General features: G+C 38.4%; 1 protein-coding gene across 1 annotated transcript; it reads left to right on the plus strand.

Moving 5' to 3' along the window:
* The first annotated feature begins 9,110 nt into the window (after positions 1-9,110).
* Positions 9,111-20,742, plus strand: LOC139120923 (G-protein coupled receptor 161-like). The gene is made up of 3 exons (XM_070685511.1): positions 9,111-10,004; positions 18,666-18,850; positions 19,127-20,742. Exons 1-3 carry the CDS (start codon positions 9,376-9,378, stop codon positions 19,345-19,347), a joined length of 1,035 nt encoding a protein of 344 aa, XP_070541612.1. The 5' UTR covers positions 9,111-9,375; the 3' UTR covers positions 19,348-20,742.
* Positions 20,743-22,087: the final 1,345 nt, after the last annotated feature.

Below are 22,087 nucleotides of genomic sequence, written 5' to 3' on the forward strand. Positions count from 1 at the left end.
CATTGCTGTAAAGCACATACTAAGCAAAACTGACACTTTGGTACTAGCAAGAATAAAGTGTTCTTCTGAAAGTGAATCAGGACCAGCAGATTTACCCTTTTGTAATTTACCAATGGCACACTGAATGCCATACGGAGAAACAAGAATTTCATTATCAATTACACAATCATCTATCATATCCAAAACAATCTTCTGATCCCTGTTATTATGCACATCATTAAAGAGGTTACAATAATGTTCCCGCCACATTTCGGCGATATTTGAATCTCCACAGCAGTACCGGAGTCAGACTTAGGGGTAGATTCTGATGGTAAAATACCAATGTCACAATTTATGCTGAGAGGTAAATGATCTGAAGAGATCGTACCGTACATGACTGAGATAGAATCTATACATTCATGAGCACCATAAGTAGAAATGCAATGGTCTATCCAAGACGTAGTGCCGTGTACATCACTGACATAAGTAAATGAATTTTCAGGCAAAAAAGCGCAGTCAGAAAGACAATAATTGTAATCTTTGCAAAAGCTTTGCAATGATGAACCGAACAAAGACTTTTTATCAGCATTCCAGTCACCAATAACCATACAAATATGAGAGTTACTAGATTGAACAATACAATGAATTTTCGCCAAATAGTCTAAAAATTCATCATAGTTTTCCCTACTGCAGGTAGGCATATAAACACATATAATAAGCATTTTACACGTGCCACTGTCAAATTCTACACCAGCAATTCTGCTGTCATCGAATGACTTAACTTTGATGGCATTACCCAAAGATTTGCGCCATAAAATAGCTACACCACCAAACGGTCTCCCAATCAACAGTTGCTTACTAGTATCAACTGGAGGCTCGCCGTAATAGTCAAAATCTTTATGTCAAAGCAAACAAAAATATGGCTATATTACGGAAATTTTGTTGTAAAATTAACAATCTGCAGCTATCACTGTATTTTAAATTGTTTGAAACCATGATGAACCCCATTCTTACATATTCTGCAGAGATCTGGGGATATATACAATATTTGAATATTGAAAGGGTGCAACTTAAGTTTTGTGGAAATTTACTTAGAGTTAGGTCAAATAAATCAAATAAATCGGCATATTTTCTAACGGGTGACAATATTGCGTTTCTGTGAGAATTCAAATTAGTACAATTTATTAGTATGAGCATGTATGTCATTTTATGCATGATTTATAGGAATAGACATATTTTAGGGGGACCCGATAATATTATTTAATGTTCTTCATCAAGTCCTAGTTCATGGTTACAAATAATTACACACATATTTTCAGTTATGTATATCTTCAACATTGACAAGGTGTAACTTCATTTATTTTCTATTGAACTATTGTATTTACAACAGGCAGTTTCTGGTTCTACTCGAAAAATCATGTTGAAATACCCAGCCTTCCAGTTGTGAACAAAGCTAGTGTTTACGCACTGCCGGATTTTACTGATGACAACTGAAATTTAGTCCCGACAAGAATTCACATAATAAAAAGTAAATAAAGTCTGATATTGCACACTAAACGGTTTTTTTTTTTGCCAGGATAACACACTTCAGGGAAAAGAGAAAGACAATGTTATCAAAGAATCACAGCCATGTCCTTTGAACTGATTTTAGTTTGAAAAGAACATCATAAAAAGATACGTACTAAATTGCATTTCAGGACCTGCGTTTAACTTATACTTTAGATTGTTCAGCTTTTTTTTAAAAAAAACTCTTTAATTTTAGAACTATTTTGTAGATTTCATACGATTGTAACAAACATTCTTTCGACAATTGATATTCACGACTATTCATGACATGTTATTGATGTATATTGCAAAACAACCAGAAGGAAGCCATTCAAGTCCTGATTCAATTTTTACCGTCCTCAACAAAGTGGCCGCGTACATGGTGGCGACATAGTTGAGGGCGCGTTTTTCTATTTTACTCCTGTCGATGATTGGACTTCAAAATGTTGATAATCTACACTTACCAGTCTTTGTTTTGCATTGTTATATAATGTCAACCTAAATTTGAACTAACACCTTTGACTGTTCCACGAATGCACAATAAGAGGAGAAAGTTTGATGAAACATCGACGCCACATATTCTATTTCAAATCGTCAAACAAGATTTGAAGCAAGAAAAGCCAATTTTCGTGAGAAATGGAAATAGCGAATACCAGTGATCGTGATGGAAGAATTTTTCACACGAGGACAACCTTAAATGTCGTTCTTCCTTGTGTAATGTCCTTTCTCGTTACTGCTATCGTCATTGGAAATTTCATGATGGTTGTCTTTATAAAAACGCCGAAATTACGGGATGAATTTGGTCGCGATGGACCTGACCTACGGCGCCCTCGTCCTACCACTGACGATTATCTCGTCAACGTACGGCCGTTGGGTTTTCGGACCGATACTGTGTCAGTTTAAAGGTTTCCTGACGTCTTTGCTCTGCTCCGTGTCGTTCGGGACGCTTGGACTTATGAGTCTAGAAAAGTACATCGCGATCTTGAAGCCCTTCCACTACTCTCAAATCATAACCAAATCATGGGAACATTATCAATCGTGCCGTTGTTTGGATTTGGAAAAAACGACTTCATTCCAGCTGCTTACACTTTTACAACCAAGTGGAGGTATTCTGCGGTCTACGGGTTAACCTACCTCTTTGCCGGTCTGTTACCTTCAATGGCCACCATCAACACCACGTACTTCTTCATATTCCGAGCAGCAAGGTATTATAAAATATTAAATTAATTTTCATGGGGATTTTATTTCACTATCTTAATTTTTAAGAGTTTCACTGTGACTTAATTTCACTGTTTCTGCCAGTAAAACAATATATTCTATTCATTTTCAATGGAATTTAATTTAGGGAATTTAATGTTTCGGCGAAAATAGTGAAAGTAAATCCCAGTGAATAATTAATGTTTTACACTATCATATTAAGCTTACATCCGGTCCTTTTGTGTTCTGTTGTCAACATTTATCACGTCTCTCAAAATGCCTTCCTCGCTCTTGTTCGTTTCATAACTTCTTCATTCATATTTCATAAAAACAGCACATTCGGTTTAACTCGTCATCATTGTTTCATAAATCCTCAATAAGTTTTCTTTACTATCATGTTTCAATATTCTGCTTTGCTGGTATTGATTCGTTTTCTACATTTCAACGTTTTCTGAGAAATTTGCTTTCACGAACGCGATAAGCAAAACAATGGTAGCGGCACAAAATACTAGAACGGTATCAACAACATGGCGGAACTTCTATAAAAGTTAAAACATCGCTTTAATTTATTTATGGCATGGATTTCCTGTGATTAAGAGAACCTGGAATGAATTATTCCTTATTTGTTGTTCAAATAAGGAAGCTAAAAAAACTACAATAGCTCAAACTCAGGTTCACAAGAACCTATACAAACACAACGAGATCAAACAGTAGATATTTTAGCTTCCTTATTTGAACAACAAACTCAAGTGGAAAAACATATTACAAAATAAAAACAATCAACCATTCAACACGTCTCACCGAACAAAACTGAATTTTAAGCGACTGATGAAGAAAACTCTGTTTTCGAAACGTAGCGCCAAAGGATCGTAGTGTCACAGTAATCTCTCCGCTCCAACCCGGAGTAACACAAGACACGTAGATTACGGGTACGTCTCGCCATGGCTAAAACAACAGCAAAACAGGATATACACTTATATTATACACGATATCATACTTAAAACGCAAACAACCCAAATATAAACGATGTGTGGAGTTGCTTTCCCTTTACTACCTATGACTCATTCTTATCCCTGTTTTGCAGGTTTAAGTCGAAAGCTTACATACACGAGAATACCTTTTAAGGTATCCATCGTCATATACATATATGCGTAACACCAAAAAGCCCCGAGCAGTTTCTACACTCATATACTAATTAGCCAAGGCACTATTCGATACAGAGAATATACAGATAGCGCACCGCTGTCTACGTAACACAAAATTCATCAGAGCTAGGTGCACAAACAAGATTCTGAGATCAAAAAATACACAAATATTAGCCAATAGCAGTGCTCATGTAATGACCAATAGAAACATAACAGGAAACAAAAACAACCAATCAAAATAAAAGCGGGAAAGATAGATTACATCACGCTTACTACAAATTATGACACAGACAAAAATAACGGTCAGTATCTCACAATGAGTGACACCACAGAGTAACATGGACAGAGTGGCAACGGCTATTGTTTAAGGCGTGAAGCGGTTACGTAAGCAATCCATGTTTGCCTCGCCTCACGAAGCTATTGGCTCTCTTTTCCGAAGAGTGCCGACCATGCACCCTTCGGTAATTTTCGGATTATCACCAATTGTTAAGCGAAAGTATGTTCGACAAATTTTGTGTTGTTGTTGTCGTGTGGTGCTGATCGGAATTGATGTGCTGGCGAAAACGGGAGTGTTTTGAGCTTCAGGAAAGTGAGTTTTACCGTTTTAAAAATTCCTCTCATATTTTTATGAATATATAATGAGTGTGTTTGAACCAAATTTGAAAGTCTTTTATCGATACTGTCTGGTTTTACTCAATGGTTTACGGTCAGTCATACCGTCTTCTACACGTGCGTCAAGAAAGGACATGTTTATGAAACTGCTGGCGTGTTATGTTTTGATTGGCGTGAAGCAGTGTTTCTGGCCTGAGAGCTCACACAAAGTAGCTATGGTTGCTACGCGACTGGCAGTACGATGCCATCTCGTCGTATGTTTCGCATAATCTCGTGTAATTATCAACCACAAACAAAGCCTCCAAAAAGTTTAACACCTTTGAAGCTCATTTTAATATGAAAAGCCAATAGTCTAGGCATGCAAGCGTTGCCACTCTGTCCATGTTACTCTGTGGTGACACCGATAGCAACCGCAATCTCTCAACACGAGACGTGAGCTTCATTAGTCTCTCTGATAACGATCAGAGCCTATCATCAGCTCAACCTATACGCAGTGGTACACAAGATCCAAGTCATCAAGACAAAGAACAACTATCTGGCACGGAGACAGACGACAGCTTCGCTCTCTCCGAGTTAGATCTTCACATACCGCCGAGCCAGCCACAACGCAGCAGCACTCCCGATCTGACATTTAAGGTAAGAAAACACACAACATCTAAGAGAAAGAACGACCACAACATCACAGAAAGAATCAACAAGACGAAACACGAACTAACGGCACTGTACGACACCGAGGAAAAGATAAGCAAACAGTAGACAACACTAAAATGCTTCCTCAGAACATCCACAATACCTCGCAGCCTCCAAGTCCGTCTGAAAGCGTTTATCGCGGGAACCAAGCCAGACAACGATTTCATCCAGAAGTGGCAACAACTAGAACGACACAGCGGTAAGCAATTCGTCACCCTTCTCCACAACTACCTTCCAGTACGTCTAGATAAACAAAAACTCAGAACAAAAGCCTTCATCAGAAGTCTTCGTCGGGAAGCGGGGGCCATCCGCACCAAGACTGAGAGAGAGAAAGCACTCCAACTTCTTAGCTCGACTATCAAATCGGCTAGGAAGAAGGCGAAAGACAACATAAACAGCAAGCCGTCTCAGCAACATCCATAAGTGACGGCTCTCGCCTAACAAAACCAAACCACAAACGGCCTTTTTCAAGGCCAACGCATATGAAAAGAGAACTACCGTTAAAAACAATGAACTACCAAGAACACAGACAACACAAATCCAAACACAATAGAAATGACAAAAAACAGAACAAAGCTACAAAAAAGGGAACACAGAAACAAGAATCACAGTATGACAAAAATAACGAAACGTCGCAATAGAACAAAATTGAGCACTGTAACAAACAACAATCTCAGATTCATTAAAAACCTATCAACACACAAACTCACCGACATCGAAATCAACGTACTTAGCAAAGGCTTAAAATTCATTCCCACACCAAACCTTCCTAACAGAATCCACCTGTTAGAGGACATAAAAAAGTACATTCGGAAAATGAGACTCCGATATATTATGAGACACAAACAGACCGTAAAACACCCATTCAAAGTAAACTCGAAATGGATCCCACATACAACCGAGAACACAAAACTAGAGAATTATTTGGAAGCGACAAAATTGGCTATCGTTAACACACCTTTTCGAAACACAAAAAATAACATTACACGTGCAGAAAAAATAGCGTTGAAAACGCTATCAAAAAAAACCCAGATAACCATCAAACCGTTTGATAAAGGACGGGGGGCAGCAATTTTAAATACTGATGATTACATAAGAGAATGTCAATGTCAACTTAACGATCAACGATACTACACAAAATTGGCAACAGATGACACAAAAAATACAATAGAAGACATACGCAATCTCATAACAGAAATGTACAATGAAAAAGACATTGACCATCACACATATGAATATCTGAATCCAGTCAATAGAAAAATAAGAACACCACTTTGGTACCTTCTACCGAAAATTCACAAAGTACCGCCACCAGGAGCTATATTCATAGGACGGCCAATCATAAATGGATGCTCCAGTCCAACATTTCACATATCAGAGTTCATTGACCATTTTCTCAAACAAATCGTCAAGAAACAACCAACATACATCAAAGACACAACAGACTTTATACGGAAAATTGAGACAATCAAAGTTCCAACCAATGCGACACTAGTAACACTGGATGTAAATTCCATGTACAGGAATACACCACATGATGAGGCCATTGAATCAGTCGGCAGAGCATTAAATCAGGAAAGATCATCAAACAATTACATAATCAAGCAACCACCAACGAAATACATGATAGCTCTGCTAGAAATAATCTTAAAAAACAACACATTTGAATTCAATAATGAATTCTACCGGCAAATCTACGGCATGGCCATGCGTTCGCCATCTTCGCCACAGTTGGCAGACCTCACATTCCACGAGGCAGAAATGAGAATAATGCATAAACACAAACAACAAATATCGACCTGGCTGAGGTTCAGGGAAGATGTTTTTCTGATTTTCATCAGAACACAACACGAACTCAATCAATTCATATCAAACATAAACAAATGCATCCCACGTTCACATTTTCGTTTGAAAGCTCCCCTCAAGAAATCACATACTTAGACCTGACTATCTACAAAGGTCATCGATACAACAAAGAGAATATTCTCGACATCAAGACACACACAAAGCCAACAGATACATTCCAATTCTTACAAAGAAACTCATGCCATCAGGCAGCAACATTCAATGGTCTGATCAAAGGTGAAACATTACGATACGTCAGAACATGCAACAACGAAACCGATTTTACACAGAAAGTCACACAATTTAGTGAAAAATTACAAGAACGATGTTATGTGCAAAGAAAACGAATTCTTGACGATTTGCGAGAGGTCCCGGGTTCGACTCCCAGACGAGCCCCCAATTTGTTACGTGCAAAGAAAACGAACAAAAAGGGTGAACTCAGCAGTTAACGTTTAAACAAAATTTATTACGAAAATAAAACTAATTGCTAAGTCAGGGATAGAGTACAAGCTTTAAAAGTGTACAGACTACTTATCTCAGCTGGGACGGCAAAGCTCCAGTCTCAGAGTTGTAACAGTCTGTCGGATGAATGAACAGTCCTTTGGCTTGCAGGCTTGAAGTTGCACAAAGTCAACAGAGTAAATCCAGCGTTGGCAGTGAAGGTCTTGAAAAGTCTTGAGAATGACTACTGCTGGGTTTCCAAACACATGTAGTAACACACAAGAGACACGATCCCAAAAGTCTGACTTTAAGCTGTGCACGTTCCTTTTATACACATGTGCTTACAAAGGGCATATAAGAGCAATCTAGAACTTTTATTGACATGCTAATTACTGTTCTAAAATTATCTCTCTTACACAACTAATTAACTTTCCAGAAAATTCCAAACATGTCTAATTGAATTCAAGGTTGTGAGGTCATTAAGGGCAGTGACCTTGAGAATGTTCTAGACTAATTGAACTCAGGTCATGATGAGTGTAGGGGGAAATGACCTACATAACACCGACAATACAAGAAAAATCTGTCTATCTATCTATCTATCTATCTATATATCTATATATATGTATATATATATATATATATATATATATATATATATATATATATATATATATATATATATATATATATATAAGAGTTTGCAAATATTGAGTATTGAACAAAGTCGTTATCACACTGATACTTGAGAGCATTAGGTAAAGTTCTGTCACTCTCCATATCCATTTACACTGCAAGCATTTTGTTGAAATTAGTCGTGAGTGCAAATGGCACACGTTCCAGATGACCTACTTCATTGTTAACGATCATTATTATCGATGTATATAGCCACAGAGTACCAATAGACAGAGTGGCAACACTTGCATGCCTTTTGTTCCATGGTCGCCTCGGTAGACTATTGGCTTTTCATATTGAAATGAGCTTCAAAGGTGTTAAACTTTTTGGAGGCTTTTTTTTTGGTTGATAATTACACGAGATTATGCGAAGCATACGACGAGATGGCATCGTACTGCCAGTCGCGAAGCAACCATAGTTACTTTGTGTGCTCTCAGGCCAGAAACACTGCTTCACGCCAATCAAAACATAACACGCCAGCAGTTTCATAAACATGTCCTTTCTTGACGCACGTGTAAAAGACAGTATGACTGACCGTAAACCATTGAGTAAAACCAGACAGTATCGATGAAAGACTTTCAAATTTGGTTCAAACACACTCATTATATATTCATAAAAATATGAGAGGAATTTTTAAAACGGTAAAACCCACTTTCCTGAAGCTCAAAACATTCCCGTTTTTGCCAGCACATCAATTCCGATCAGCACCACACGACAACAACAACACAAACTTTGTCGAACATACTTTCGCTCAACAATTGGTGAAAATCCGAAAATTACCGAAGGGTGCATGGTCGGCACTCTTCGGAAAAGAGAGCCAAGAGCTTCGTGAGGCGAGGCAAACATGGATTGCTTACGTAACCGCTTCACGCCTTAAACAATAGGTGTTGCCACTCTGTGTATATTACTCTGTGATATAGCAAAGCAACTAGCAGGTAATCACTCAATTTAGGAATGAATTTTCGTCTTGTTTTACTGAACAAATCGGCCGCATGCGTGGTGGCGACATAGTTAAGGGCGCTTTTCTCGATCTTATTCCTGTCGATGATTGGACTGTAATATCAATACTTGCCTGTCTCTGTTTTTCATGGTAATATCGACCTGAATTTTCTCATGGATCAACACGTTTGATTGTTCTACGCTCGGAGGAAGGGAGAAGTAGGTTTGATGAAACACCAACTCCGCACATTCTATTTCAAATCGTCAAGCAAGACAGGTTTGAAATAAGAAAAGCCAATTTTCGTGAGAAATGGAAGTCGCAAATACTAGCAATCTTGTTGGAAGAATTTTTCACCCACGGGCGACCTTAAATGTCGTTCTTCCCTGTGTAATGTCCTTTCTCGTTATTGTTATCGTCATTGGAAACTTCATGGTTATGGTTGTCTTCATAAAAACGCCGAAATTACGGGACATCGCTGGCGTTTACACGATGAATTTGGTCGCGACGGACCTGACCTACGGAGCCCTCGTCCTACCACTGACGATTATCTCGTCAGCGTACGGCCGTTGGGTGTTCGGGCGGATACTGTGTCAGTTTAAAGGTTTCCTGACGTCTTTGCTCTGCTCCGTGTCGTTCGGGACCCTTGGACTTCTGAGTCTAGAAAAGTACATCGCGATCTTGAAGCCCCTCCACTACTCTCAAATTATGACCACAAAGGCAATGGCGGTCTCACTCTGCGGCCTCTGGATGTACATGGGAACATTGTCAATCTTGCCGTTGTTTGGATTTGGGAAATACGACTTCATTCCAGCTGCTTTCACTTGCACAACCAAGTGGAGATATTCTGCGGTCTACTGGACAACTTTCCTCTTTGCCGGTCTGTTACCTTCGATGGCCACCATCAACATCACATACTTCTTCATATTCCGAGCAGCGAGGTATTATAAAATATAAAAAAAATATTTTTTACGGGGATTTAAGGTAGAATGCGCCTCGGCGACAGATATTCGGACTCTCAAACTTTTACAATTCTTTTCTGATCTACCAGTTATAGGGGTTCATTTTAAAGCTCTTCGTGTAAGAAAACTTTTCACCGGCTTAGATTTTCGAAATTCGAAAATTTAAGTTTTTTCCATAGAGTTAACACAGGGGTGGCGGCCATTTTGAATTTAAAATATAGGTAAATCTTAGGTTATTTGTTTCTCTAGTACCAAAATTTGCACGGTGACCCCGACTTTTATTCTTGATTTTGAAAGAGAATGGTTGAAAGATTCTTTAAGGAACGTTTGAGCAAAAGTTTAAGTCTTTCACTTTCGAGGTGCATACTACCTTAATTTCATTGTTTTTGTCAGTAAAACAATATATTCTAAACATTTTTCACTGGAATTTAATTTAGCGAGGTTTTTGTTTCAGCGAAAATAGTGGAAGTAAAGCCCAGTGAATAATTAATTCTTTTATACAATCTCTATAACATCCGGGACTTCTGTGTTCTGTTGTCAACATTTGGCACGTCTCTCAAATGACTTGCGTCGCTCTTGTTCATTTCATAAATTCTTCATTCATGTTCCATAAAAACAGCACATTCGGTTTAACTCGTCATCATATTGTCATAATCCTAATAAGTTTTCTTGACTATCATGTTTCCATATTCTGCTTTGCTGGCATTGATTCGTTTTCTTACATTTTAATGTTTTCTGATAAATTAGCTTCCATAAACGCGATAAGTATTATGTATAGTTCCACTCGATTGGGAGCAAAACAATGGTAGCGCCATTAAACACTAGCACGGTATCAACAACTGTGGCCGACTTCATTCAGCTCTTGCCCAATTCGACCCAACTGTGGCCAATTTCATTCAACTCTCGCCAATTTTGCGTATAATCCATGCCAAATTAACACCTTACATTTTGAGCCAACCTTCATTCAATTCTCGCCAAATTCCATCCAATATTGTCGCCAACCTATCCAACTTTCACGAAACTCAATGCGACTCGTGAAATGCATTCGCTTTGCGCCGCGACTCGTTTGAATCATGCTCCTTATAGATTACCTTACGTAAAAAACGTATTTCGTGAATGAATAAATCTAATAATGTAAAACATGCAGGATTCTTGACTATCGACCATGGATGCTATTTCTGCGTAGTTGGATGGTCAGATCTGTTGGGTGGTGAAATCTCCGATATACATCGGATATTTACCCACGATTTGACAAATTATCGTCTAGTATCATAGTTTAAGTCCGAAATCGCCGATATTTATCGGCCCTACTAGTCACAGACAGTCAGACAGCAAGCGCTCATTAGCATATATAGACACTATCAACCGATCGCGAGTGACGTGCAAAACTTTTGAATGTACACTGTACGGGCGATTCGGATTTGCCGTCGAAAAACTAACGTAAAAGATGCGCTCAAAATACATGACATTTACCACATACGTAAATTACATGTTGACCTATGGCGCTCATTGATTTTATTCCAAAATTTCCTTTCACTCAGTTATTTTATAAATCATGTCAAACTGAGCACTTTCTGTGACACAAATTCATCAGCCGGGTTGTGGGCAATTTACTGCAAATCCAGAAAGATAGCAGAACTCAGAATGAACTGAGAGGTAGTTCCATATAAGCTTTATCGAAATGGGTACTTTCTTAATCTTTAAATGCTTGCGTTATGGTAGGTGTCAAAATTAACGATCCGATTTCCCTACAAAATGGGACGCGCTGCTCGCCATGCTAATCAGACGAGACTCGCGATCCTGGCAGGCAGGCTATGACCTCTGCCTGTTCTTAGTTTAATGTTTAAACCATAAAACCAAGAAATTTAGTTGCTGTTGTTATTGTTGTCTGTATTGTTGTTTATGTTTATTAGTCGTGATGTTGTTGTTGTTGTTGTTGTTGTTGTTGTTGTTGACAAATGGAATTCAACTAACATAAATGTTGTGTTGTGGCTGTTTCAAACGCAATGTAGATGCCATTAGAAACGCTGCAAGGATACCATCATTCTTTGACACGATGGGGCGATGTATACCAACGTACACTCTCTCCATGTGCATGTGCATGTGCTGTTTCTCTCGGCATTTATCGCCACGACTCTACGTCCGGTCGCGAAGGAAAAACTTGTAAAATATATTACTCTATTTTATCCCGACTCGTATTTTATCGATGTCGATACGGTCAATGTACTGTGAAAATATTGTATGACTTGATGATTTAGGCATAGTACAGTACACAATATACGCAAATTGTCCACGTTGAAGTATGAACCTTTAAAAAATCAGGTGGTAAACAAAATTATGAAAAGCCTCCGGACAAAAAATTGTGAACGACCTCCCAGAAAGTAATTATGAAATCTAAAGTTGTCGGTGATGTTGGAATCTCCAGGAATCACTCATCATGCTGTACATACGTAACCATGCCATGGCTTTAAGGCAATCTGCACACTGCAAAAATGTCCAGTGTTTTTGTAAATTGTTCTCTTACATTAATTCGATTGTAAAGGATATATCCTTGGGCCATTTCCTGTCGATTTTTATGATTTCAAATTGTTTTGTCTGACAATGCGATTGTAACGACTACGTATTTAGCAGGCTAATATTCGACCCGTTAAACATTGCCAGCTGTACGCATACGCTGTGTGACGTTGCCCTCAGTTTCCTTATTGAATAGTCACAGAAGTGAATAACGCGGAGAACAAACAGTAGAGAGAAATTTGAAACAGTGCGGAGAATTGTCTCCCAGCAGGGAATTTGAAACAGCCTGCGGAGAAATTTTAAACAGTAGAGAGAAATTTAAAAAGGCGCAAAGAATTTCAAACAGCACGGAGATTTTTACACAGCGCAGAGAGTTTTCAAGAGCCCCGAAATTTTTACACACCGCCGCGATTTATCTTCCCAGCGAGGAGATTTTTAAACAGCGCCGAGATTTTTACACAGCGCGGAGAATTTCTAAGAGCACGGATATTTTTACGCTGCGCGGACAATTGTCGTTTTCGTCCATGGTAATCGAGCGACACGATGACATCGTACAAACGAGGCAACGCAACAGGCAACTCAAGTCGCTCGTTGCACTGCATTATACTATATGTCGGGTCATTTTTTTCAGATCCCCTGGCTCACTGACAGAAAACACCTGAATACGTCATGTGACGTTGTATGACGCGTTGTGACGTCTCATAAGCTTCCGTGTTGTCGGGGCAAAGTTAGTCACTTTAATGATGGGTTGGTTTATTGTAAACCACATTGTGGCACAGTCTACTTGAAGTCAAACGAGAGTCAAATAAAATACGATAGAATCTCATTCACACACGTTAACCGATTGCAGTGAACTCCAATTAACGTATGGTTTTCTCAACCCAGAAGTGCCTTTATTTAAATCGAAAGCAGCATGCAGCGGACCTATTTAAAATTGGTTTACCCCAACCAAGTTCCCCCTTCACACGGACTGACCCCCGACACGAATGCGTTCAGCTCAAAAACGAGCTTCAAGCAATGAGTCAGGGCCGACTCGCAGCGATTTCGAAGCTGTTATCCAATTGGTTGGCAGAATCGTACCGTTATAATGAAATAATACAAATAAACTCCCTAAGTTGCTGTGAATAGTGACAATCGACCAATCAGATATAACCTTGCAAACACGCTGCGAGTCAAAAGATGAGTTGAGCTTCAAAGGTAATCTAGGGAGTCCGATTCAAATCAATCGCAGCAGCGCAAAGCAAATGCATTTCAAGAGAGTTACATGTAGCTCGGTGAGTCGCATCACAGAGTAACATCATAGACAGAGTAGCAACACCTATTGTTTAAGGCGTGAAGCGGTTACGTAAGCAATCCATGTTTGCCTCGCCTCACGAAGCTCTTGGCTCTCTTTTCCGAAGAGTGCCGACCATGCACCCTTCGGTAATTTTCGGATTTTCACCAATTGTTAAGCGAAAGTATGTTTGACAAAGTTTGTGTTGTTGTTGTCGTGTGGTGCTGATCGGAATTGATGTGCTGGCAAAAACGGGAGTGTTTTTAGCTTCAGGAAAGTGGGTTTTACCGTTTTAAAAATTCCTCTCATATTTTTATGAATATATAATGAGTGTGTTTGAACCAAATTTGAAAGCCTTTAATCGATACTGTCTGGTTTTACTCAATGGTTTACGGTCAGTCATACCGTCTTTTACACGTGCGTCAAGAAAGGACATGTTTATGAAACTGCTGGCGTGTTATGTTTTGATTGGCGTGAAGCAGTGTTTCTGGCCTGAGAGCTCACAAAGTAACTATGGTTGCTACGCGACTGGCAGTACGATGCCATCTCGTCGTATGTTTTGCATAATCTCGTGTAATTATCAACCACAAACAAAGCCTCCAAAAAGTTTAACACCTTTGAACCTCATTTTAATATGAAAAGCCAATAGTCTACCGAGACGACCATGGAACAAAAGGCATGCAAGTGTTGCCACTCTGTCTATCTTACTCTGTGGTCGCATGTAGCTCGGTGAGTCGCATGTATCTCGGTGAGTTGCATGTAGCTCGGTGAGTTGCATGTCGCTCGGTGAGTCGCATGTAGCTCGGTGAGTCGCATGTATCTCGGTGAGTTGCATGTATCTCGGTGTGTTGCATGTCGCTCGGTGAGTTGCATGTAGCTCGGTGAGTCGTAGGTTGGCTCAAAATGTTAGGTGTTTATTTTGGCATGGATTACACGCCATAAGCGTGGCTTTGAAACTATGGAATTGTAGCATTCCACGCATGGGCAAGTAATAAACTAAATTCATTCCTGTTATTAAGAGAATCTGGAATGAATTAGTTTCTACCTGCGGACACATAAGGCAATTACAGTTGTGCAACTGCTATGAACATAATGTTATCACTATCAGTTTTATCTATGCAAACTTTCATTAGAATTCTAGCAAGTGTCAATAGGCTATTCTCAAGGATCCATTTCCTAAGATGAGATATTCAAGCTCAATTCACTCAGTAATTTTTATTTTTTGATATATATATATATATATATATATATATATATATATATAGATATATAGATATAGATATATACTTGTTTAGTTCAAGATATTATATATATTATATATATATATATATATATATATATATATATATATATATATATATATATATATATACTGAAGTATACAGATGTCCTCGAGGGAAATTACAGTGCTCAATGCAAAAAGCAGAGCGTTATAATAAACAGATTACTTCAAGTACAAAGTAATGAAATCTATTACTTACGTTTCATGGCATCTTGCAATCCTCAGATAGAGTGAAAGGATTACTAGCTCGACACTCTTACATATATGATCGGGACGAACCATTCTATTTGTAGGTAGTGTTAAAATTCGATAAATAATATTTGTTTTGGTGGCGACATTTTGAAACCAACTCAGAGCGTTTGTTTAACAGTGTAGATTTGTCAGCATTGATAATATGCAGCTTTTCTGATATGCAAAGATTACATCGCTTGTTCATGTTAGAGTAGCTCAATGCTTTATCAATGATTGACCATGAAATGTCAAAGTCTTGTCCCTTATTTCTTAAGTTCCATACATATTTTGATAACTCGGTGTCGTTTTTGTATCTCTCGTTGCGGAACGACTTCATGTGATTAGTGTAGCGCGTCTTGAAGGTGTTATCAGTGAGCCGATGTAAACCCTCTCTCCGTTGCCCTCCGTTGATACGTTGGCCTTGTACACCACGCCTTTGACTTGACAGTTACCCTTCAAGGGGCATGCTGACTTCACCCTGCAATTACAATCAGCTGGTTGGTCCTTACGCTGTTCTCCGGAGATTACCCTCTTATTGTGCGATTTGATTATACTTGCCATATTCCTCATACAGCTATAACTCACTTTAATTGTGTTTCTGTTGAAGATCTTGTGAAGTTTAGACCCCTTTGGAAAATATTTATCGACAGTTGGAGAAATTTCCTGCCGATGTTTGTTTCCACGTTCTTGCTGAAAGGGGGGTTGAACCACGTGATATGACGCTTCCTGTTATTGCTTCTCCTCGCTGATTGGTTGGTCTTGGTGAATTCAATTTGTTCGGTGTAGCCGCTTGCCTTTAGCGCTGTATTGTATCGCCCTTTATATTTATCAAAGATGCCCTTATCACTAGATATTGTTGAGATGCGTTTGCTTATTGCGTCAGGTATGTGATTAATAATGGTTGGCGGGTGATTAGACTGCTTATGGACATACATTGTTTGGTCACATATGTATGGACATACATTGTTTGATCTTGTGAAGTTTAGACCCCTTTGGAAAATATTTATCGACAAGTTGGAGAAATTTCCTGCCGATGTTTGTTTCCACGTTCTTGCTGAAAGGGGGGTTGAACCACTTGATATGACGCTTCCTGTTATTGCTTCTCCTCGCTGATTGGTTGGTCTTGGTGAATTCAATTTGTTCGGTGTAGCCACTTGCCTTTAGCGCTGTATTGTATCGCCCTTTATATTTATCAAAGATGCCCTTATCACTAGATATTGTTGAGATGCGTTTGGTTATTGCGTCAGGTATGTGATTAATAATGGTTGGCGGGTGATTAGACTGCTTATGGACATACATTGTTTGGTCACAAGATCTTCAACAGAAACACAATTAAAGTGAGTTATAGCTGTATGAGGAATATGGCAAGTATAATCAAATCGCACAATAAGAGGGTAATCTCCGGAGAACAGCGTAAGGACCAACCAGCTGATTGCAATTGAAGGGTTAAGTCAGCATGCCCCTTGAAGGGTAACTGTCAAGTCAAAGGCGTGGTGTACAAGGCCAACGTATCAACGGAGGGCAACGGAGAGAGGGTTTACATCGGCCTCACTGATAACACCTTCAAGACGCGCTACACTAATCACATGAAGTCGTTCCGCAACGAGAGATACAAAAACGACACCGAGTTATCAAAATATGTATGGAACTTAAGAAATAAGGGACAAGACTTTGACATTTCATGGTCAATCATTGATAAAGCATTGAGCTACTCTAACATGAACAAGCGATGTAATCTTTGCATATCAGAAAACTGCATATTATCAATGCTGACAAATCTACACTGTTAAACAAACGCTCTGAGTTGGTTTCAAAATGTCGCCACCAAAACAAATATTATTTATCGAATTTTAACACTACCTACAAATAGAATGGTTCGTCCCAATCATATATGTAAGAGTGTCGAGCTAGTAATCCTTTCACTCTATCTGAGGATTGCAAGATGCATGAAACTTAAGTAATAGATTTCATTACTTTGTACTTGAAGTAATCTGTTTATATATATATATATATATATATATATATATATATATATATATATATATATGTGTGTGTGTGTGTGTGTGTGTGTGTGTGTGTATGTGTGTGTGTGTAGGTAGTTGTGTGTGTGTCTGTTTCTATATGGATTAGCATAGCTTTATCTTGACTAAATCACCCGAATCTGCCAGTAACAGTCTCAGATTACTCAACATGCGAGCCTATTTTAGGGGTAACTTACAATTGCACATTTAGTAGATTAGCAAATACTAATCGAAAAGATGAAAAGTGTTAATCCTCTACCTATTTGTATTTTAAAGCTACTGTGATTGAAACTTTTGGTATTTGTATTTTTGGGGGTTTTAATTTTTTTTCTTGACAGTAACAACTACATTTTTTAGATATACTTCCCGCAGTATTTTTCAAATTCTCAGTATTTTGATTATCAATGCGGCGTGACTGTGTTTCACATGAATTTTTATAGTGAGTAGCTTGGGTGAAAAAATGGGTAACTCGCAGGTCTGTAGTATCTCTTTGTTTCTCATACTAATTTCCCTTGAGTTCCCAAAGGCTGTCAATAATCCCAGAGATAATCATATATCTCCAATAAATATTAGTACTCTTTAAATTATTCGTTTTTGTCCTTAAATCACCACAACAATGTTAAAATATATTTTGACTGTTCATCGATACTTCCATTTATTGGCTAATTAAGAGTTAACTTAATTTTCCTGCTGGTATGTCCATCACGTTACACTGACATAAGGCATTTGCGGAAGTAATTATATAATTTCCTCTGCAACTCGTGGCGAGTATTCACGATGAGCTGTGTTGAAGAATCGGTTTGTCTGTTTACCTCCATGACTTTCCCTGTCTGTGTGTCTATCAGTCTGATGGTCTGAGGTTACTTTTTGGTCTGTAGCTGTCTGTGACATGTATGCCCAATTCCTATACCCGTGAATTAATTTAAATCACTCCTTCAATCAAATTCACAATACAATCCCTAAGATCTCGGAACGGGAATCAGGATGAATCTTGTCGGTGTATATGATGAAAGGTGACAAACAGCAGTCCATGTTATAAGATCAACTGGTTGACTGTCTTCGGAGCTGCACAACCGACACACTGTCAACATAGCCTATGTGTTTCCGTATGTTCAAGTATATGTCATTGTGATAAATAATTATTCCACATCCGGGCTGAAATTCGTTTCAACAACACCCAGTTCTATGTATCAGTACCAGATTGCAATATTCAAATGTCAAATTAGTCCATCACTGCAAGCAGGAATACAATTTAAGCTAATGGTTTTTAATTGATTCCCTTCAGTTACCTATGCAAGTTTTGTTTTAAATGACTACAGACAGCAAGCTCGAAGGATCAACACGATTGAAGTACGCATGTGTAGAACAGATGCTACGGAAGAAGCTAACTCTGGTGTTAGTGTACCTACTAATTCCGTCGAAAACGGTCAACGTCAGTCCCATCTGCCAACGAGTTTTAATAAGACGCAGACCAAAGCCGCCATGACAGTACTTATTGTAATAGGTGAGTGTAATACACCATGGCGGTCTTTTGTGTGTAAAATTTATGTCTCATCAAATTATCAGGGGCAGTGGATCAGAATACTCAAGATGTCTGTGCGCGAATGATCAAGTGAAATTAAAAAGTCCATGCCCATTGTATTTTCATATCTCATCTGGTGAGGAATCGGTTATAATTTCATTAAGACGAAATATTGGTGCATGTACCTGTCGACGTTGAAAGATAATTAATAGGCACTTACATTATAGCAATTGTCACTCTATTGCTTCGTTTTCCCAGGTGTGTTTATGTTGTCATGGAGTCCTTTTGCTATTGCCAACACTTGGTCGGTGGCCACTAACACACCACTACCATTTTACGTCGAGTTGGTTGTAACGTGGCTCGCCTGTTTGAACTCTGCCCTGAATCCGTACATCTACGCAGTCAGGACGAAGAGTTTCCAAAACGGGCTGAGGCGTGTGGGTAGTCCTGCTCGTGCGCAGTGGGAGGAAAACAGCTGAATTGTCTGTCATGGCAACCAGATGTTGAAGAAACTACTGAGCCTATACAACAGTGACTCATACAGTGCATCGTTGAAGTCACTGAACCTGAATGTAGTGGACTTACTCTCGGTTTTTGTCACATCACCTTTTAAATTCAGCATTTTGTGAACACAATGCAACTATTATTTACCGTCTTTCCATTTCCATCAATTGTAACTAAATGCTGTTAATATTGTATTTATAATTGTTACTTATCGTATTTATTACAATATTAAGAAGTAGATCTGTATACTTGCAAACACGCACAGGAAAAGAGCATCCATCAATGCCAAAATTGTGTCGCCTTATAAGTATTTCCTCTGAAAATCTCATTTGAAAGAATCTGCCTGATCATAAGAATGTGTCAAATTATTGATTCAGAGTCAAACTAGTAAGGAAGCAATGTATATCAGAAATGTCCATCGGGACGAAGGATGCTTTCATCCTACTAGAATCAGTAAGGGGAGATTATTTTGAGCGATCAGCAATTTCAATTCCAGCCCTTCTGTAAGATGAGATTCTTTTGAGCAAACAGCAATCTCAATTGCAGCCGTAGACGAAACAGGTGATCAGCTTCCGAATGCTCTGGGCGTTCACATACTGTAGAGTAAATGAAGTGCGGAGTGATTTCAAAAGGCAAAGATACTGTGATAGTTCTAATATCCACGAGCTGTATCTCTACGTAATTTGCTTACGTCAAAAGTAACTTTCAATTTTTTAAGATATTTTTGAAGTCTATCCACGGATGAATTGGCCTCTTACTTACTTACTTACTTACTTACTTACTTACTTACTTACTTACTTACTTACTACTACATTCATTTTTGACATCATTGATGAGTAAATTTAATTGCTTTCAGTTCATTTTATATTCTCATCATTTTTTTCAAAATAAACAAGAGAACAAAACACGTAATTGAAGGGACCTGACAGGCATATTTTCTAACGGATGACAGCATCGTGTTTCTTTGATGATTCAAATGAGTACAATTAATAAGCATGTGCATGTCTGTCATTTTATGCATGATTTGATAGAGGTAGATATATTTCATAGGGAACCGATATCATTATTTAAAATTCTACACCAAATTCTGGTTCATGGTTACTAATCATTGCACACATATCTTCAGTAAATATCTTCAACATTGACAAGGTGTAACTTCATTTATTTTCCACTGTCCTGTTATCTTTGCCTGTTATCTTTGCAAGAGAGGGTTTCTTTTTGTACTGCAAAAGTTATTCCGAAATACCTAGCGTTCCACTTGTGAACAAAGCCAGTTTTTACGCACTGCCGAATTTTATTGATGACAACTGAAATTAATCCGGACTAGAATTCACATGATAAAAATCTAATAAAGTCTGATTATGCACTCTATACGTTGTGTTTACCAGGATAATATATTGTTCTGTTGTGTTTGCAAGAGAGAGTTTCTTTTTCTACTGCAAAGTTATTCCGAAATACCTAGCGTTCCATTTGTGAACAAAGCCAGTGTTTACGCACTGCCGAATTTTATTGATGACAACTGAAATTAGTCCGGACTAGAATTCACGTGATAAAAATCTAATAAAGTCTGGTATTGAACACTATAGGCCTACGTTGTGTTTACCACGGTAATATACTCCAGGGAAAAGAGAAAGAAAATGTTGTCAGAGAATTACAGCCATTGTCCCTCGAACTAATTTCAGTTTGAAAATAGCACCATAACAAGTCATTGACAATGACACAGTCCCCACGTGTACTTTAATTACAAGTCCTCTGAGAGGAAAAAAATCTTCATTAATTAGGTCTGTGATGAAAAATACTGCGATGCAGATGGGGCTTAATGGTCAAAAATGAGTTCCATGGTGGTGAAAACATGAAACCGATGTAAGCTGCCGTACTAATTACAAAAGGTCATTTAAATGAATCAATTAGTTCTTAATAAACAGGATGCTGCCAAACATTTTTGCATCCTATCCTAACACTGACAGATTATCACCGGTAAAGTTTGATGCAGTACAATTTGTTTAGACCTGCCTGAGTTATGGCTAAGGACACGAAAAAATTGTAACAAAAGGGCCGCCATCCGGCCATATGGGATCACATCGTGAAACAAATTGACGTGCTTATGTATGATATAGGTCAATGTCCTTGTACCAACTTTAAATGAAATTTGTTTAGACCTGCCTGTCAGTTATGGCTACGGACATGAAAAAATTGTAACAAAATGGCCGCCATGCAGCCATATTGGATCACATCGTGAAACAAATTCACGTGCATATGCATGACATAGGTCAATGTCCTTTTGCAAACTTTTAATAAAATCAGTTGAGACATGCCTGAGTTATGGCTCCGTACATGAAAAAATGTAACAAAATGGCCGCGACGCGGCCATATTGGATTATATCGTGAAACAAATTGAAGTGCATATGTATGATATAGGTCAATGTCCTTGTACAACTTTGAATAAAATAAGTTGAGATGTGCCTGAGTTATGGCTCTGTACATGAAAAAATCATAACAAAATGGCCGCCATGCGGCCATATTGGATCGTATCACAAAACAAATCAATGTGCATATGCATGACATGAGTCAATGTCCCTGTACCAACTTTGAATAAAATCGGTTGAAACGTACATGATTTATGGCTCTGTACATGAAAAATTTAAACAAAATGGCCACCAAGCGGCCATATTGGATCATATCGTGAAACAAATTGACGTGCATATGTATGATATA

This window comes from Ptychodera flava, chromosome 21, assembly GCF_041260155.1.
Source record: "Ptychodera flava strain L36383 chromosome 21, AS_Pfla_20210202, whole genome shotgun sequence".
Taxonomy (NCBI): domain Eukaryota; kingdom Metazoa; phylum Hemichordata; class Enteropneusta; family Ptychoderidae; genus Ptychodera; species Ptychodera flava.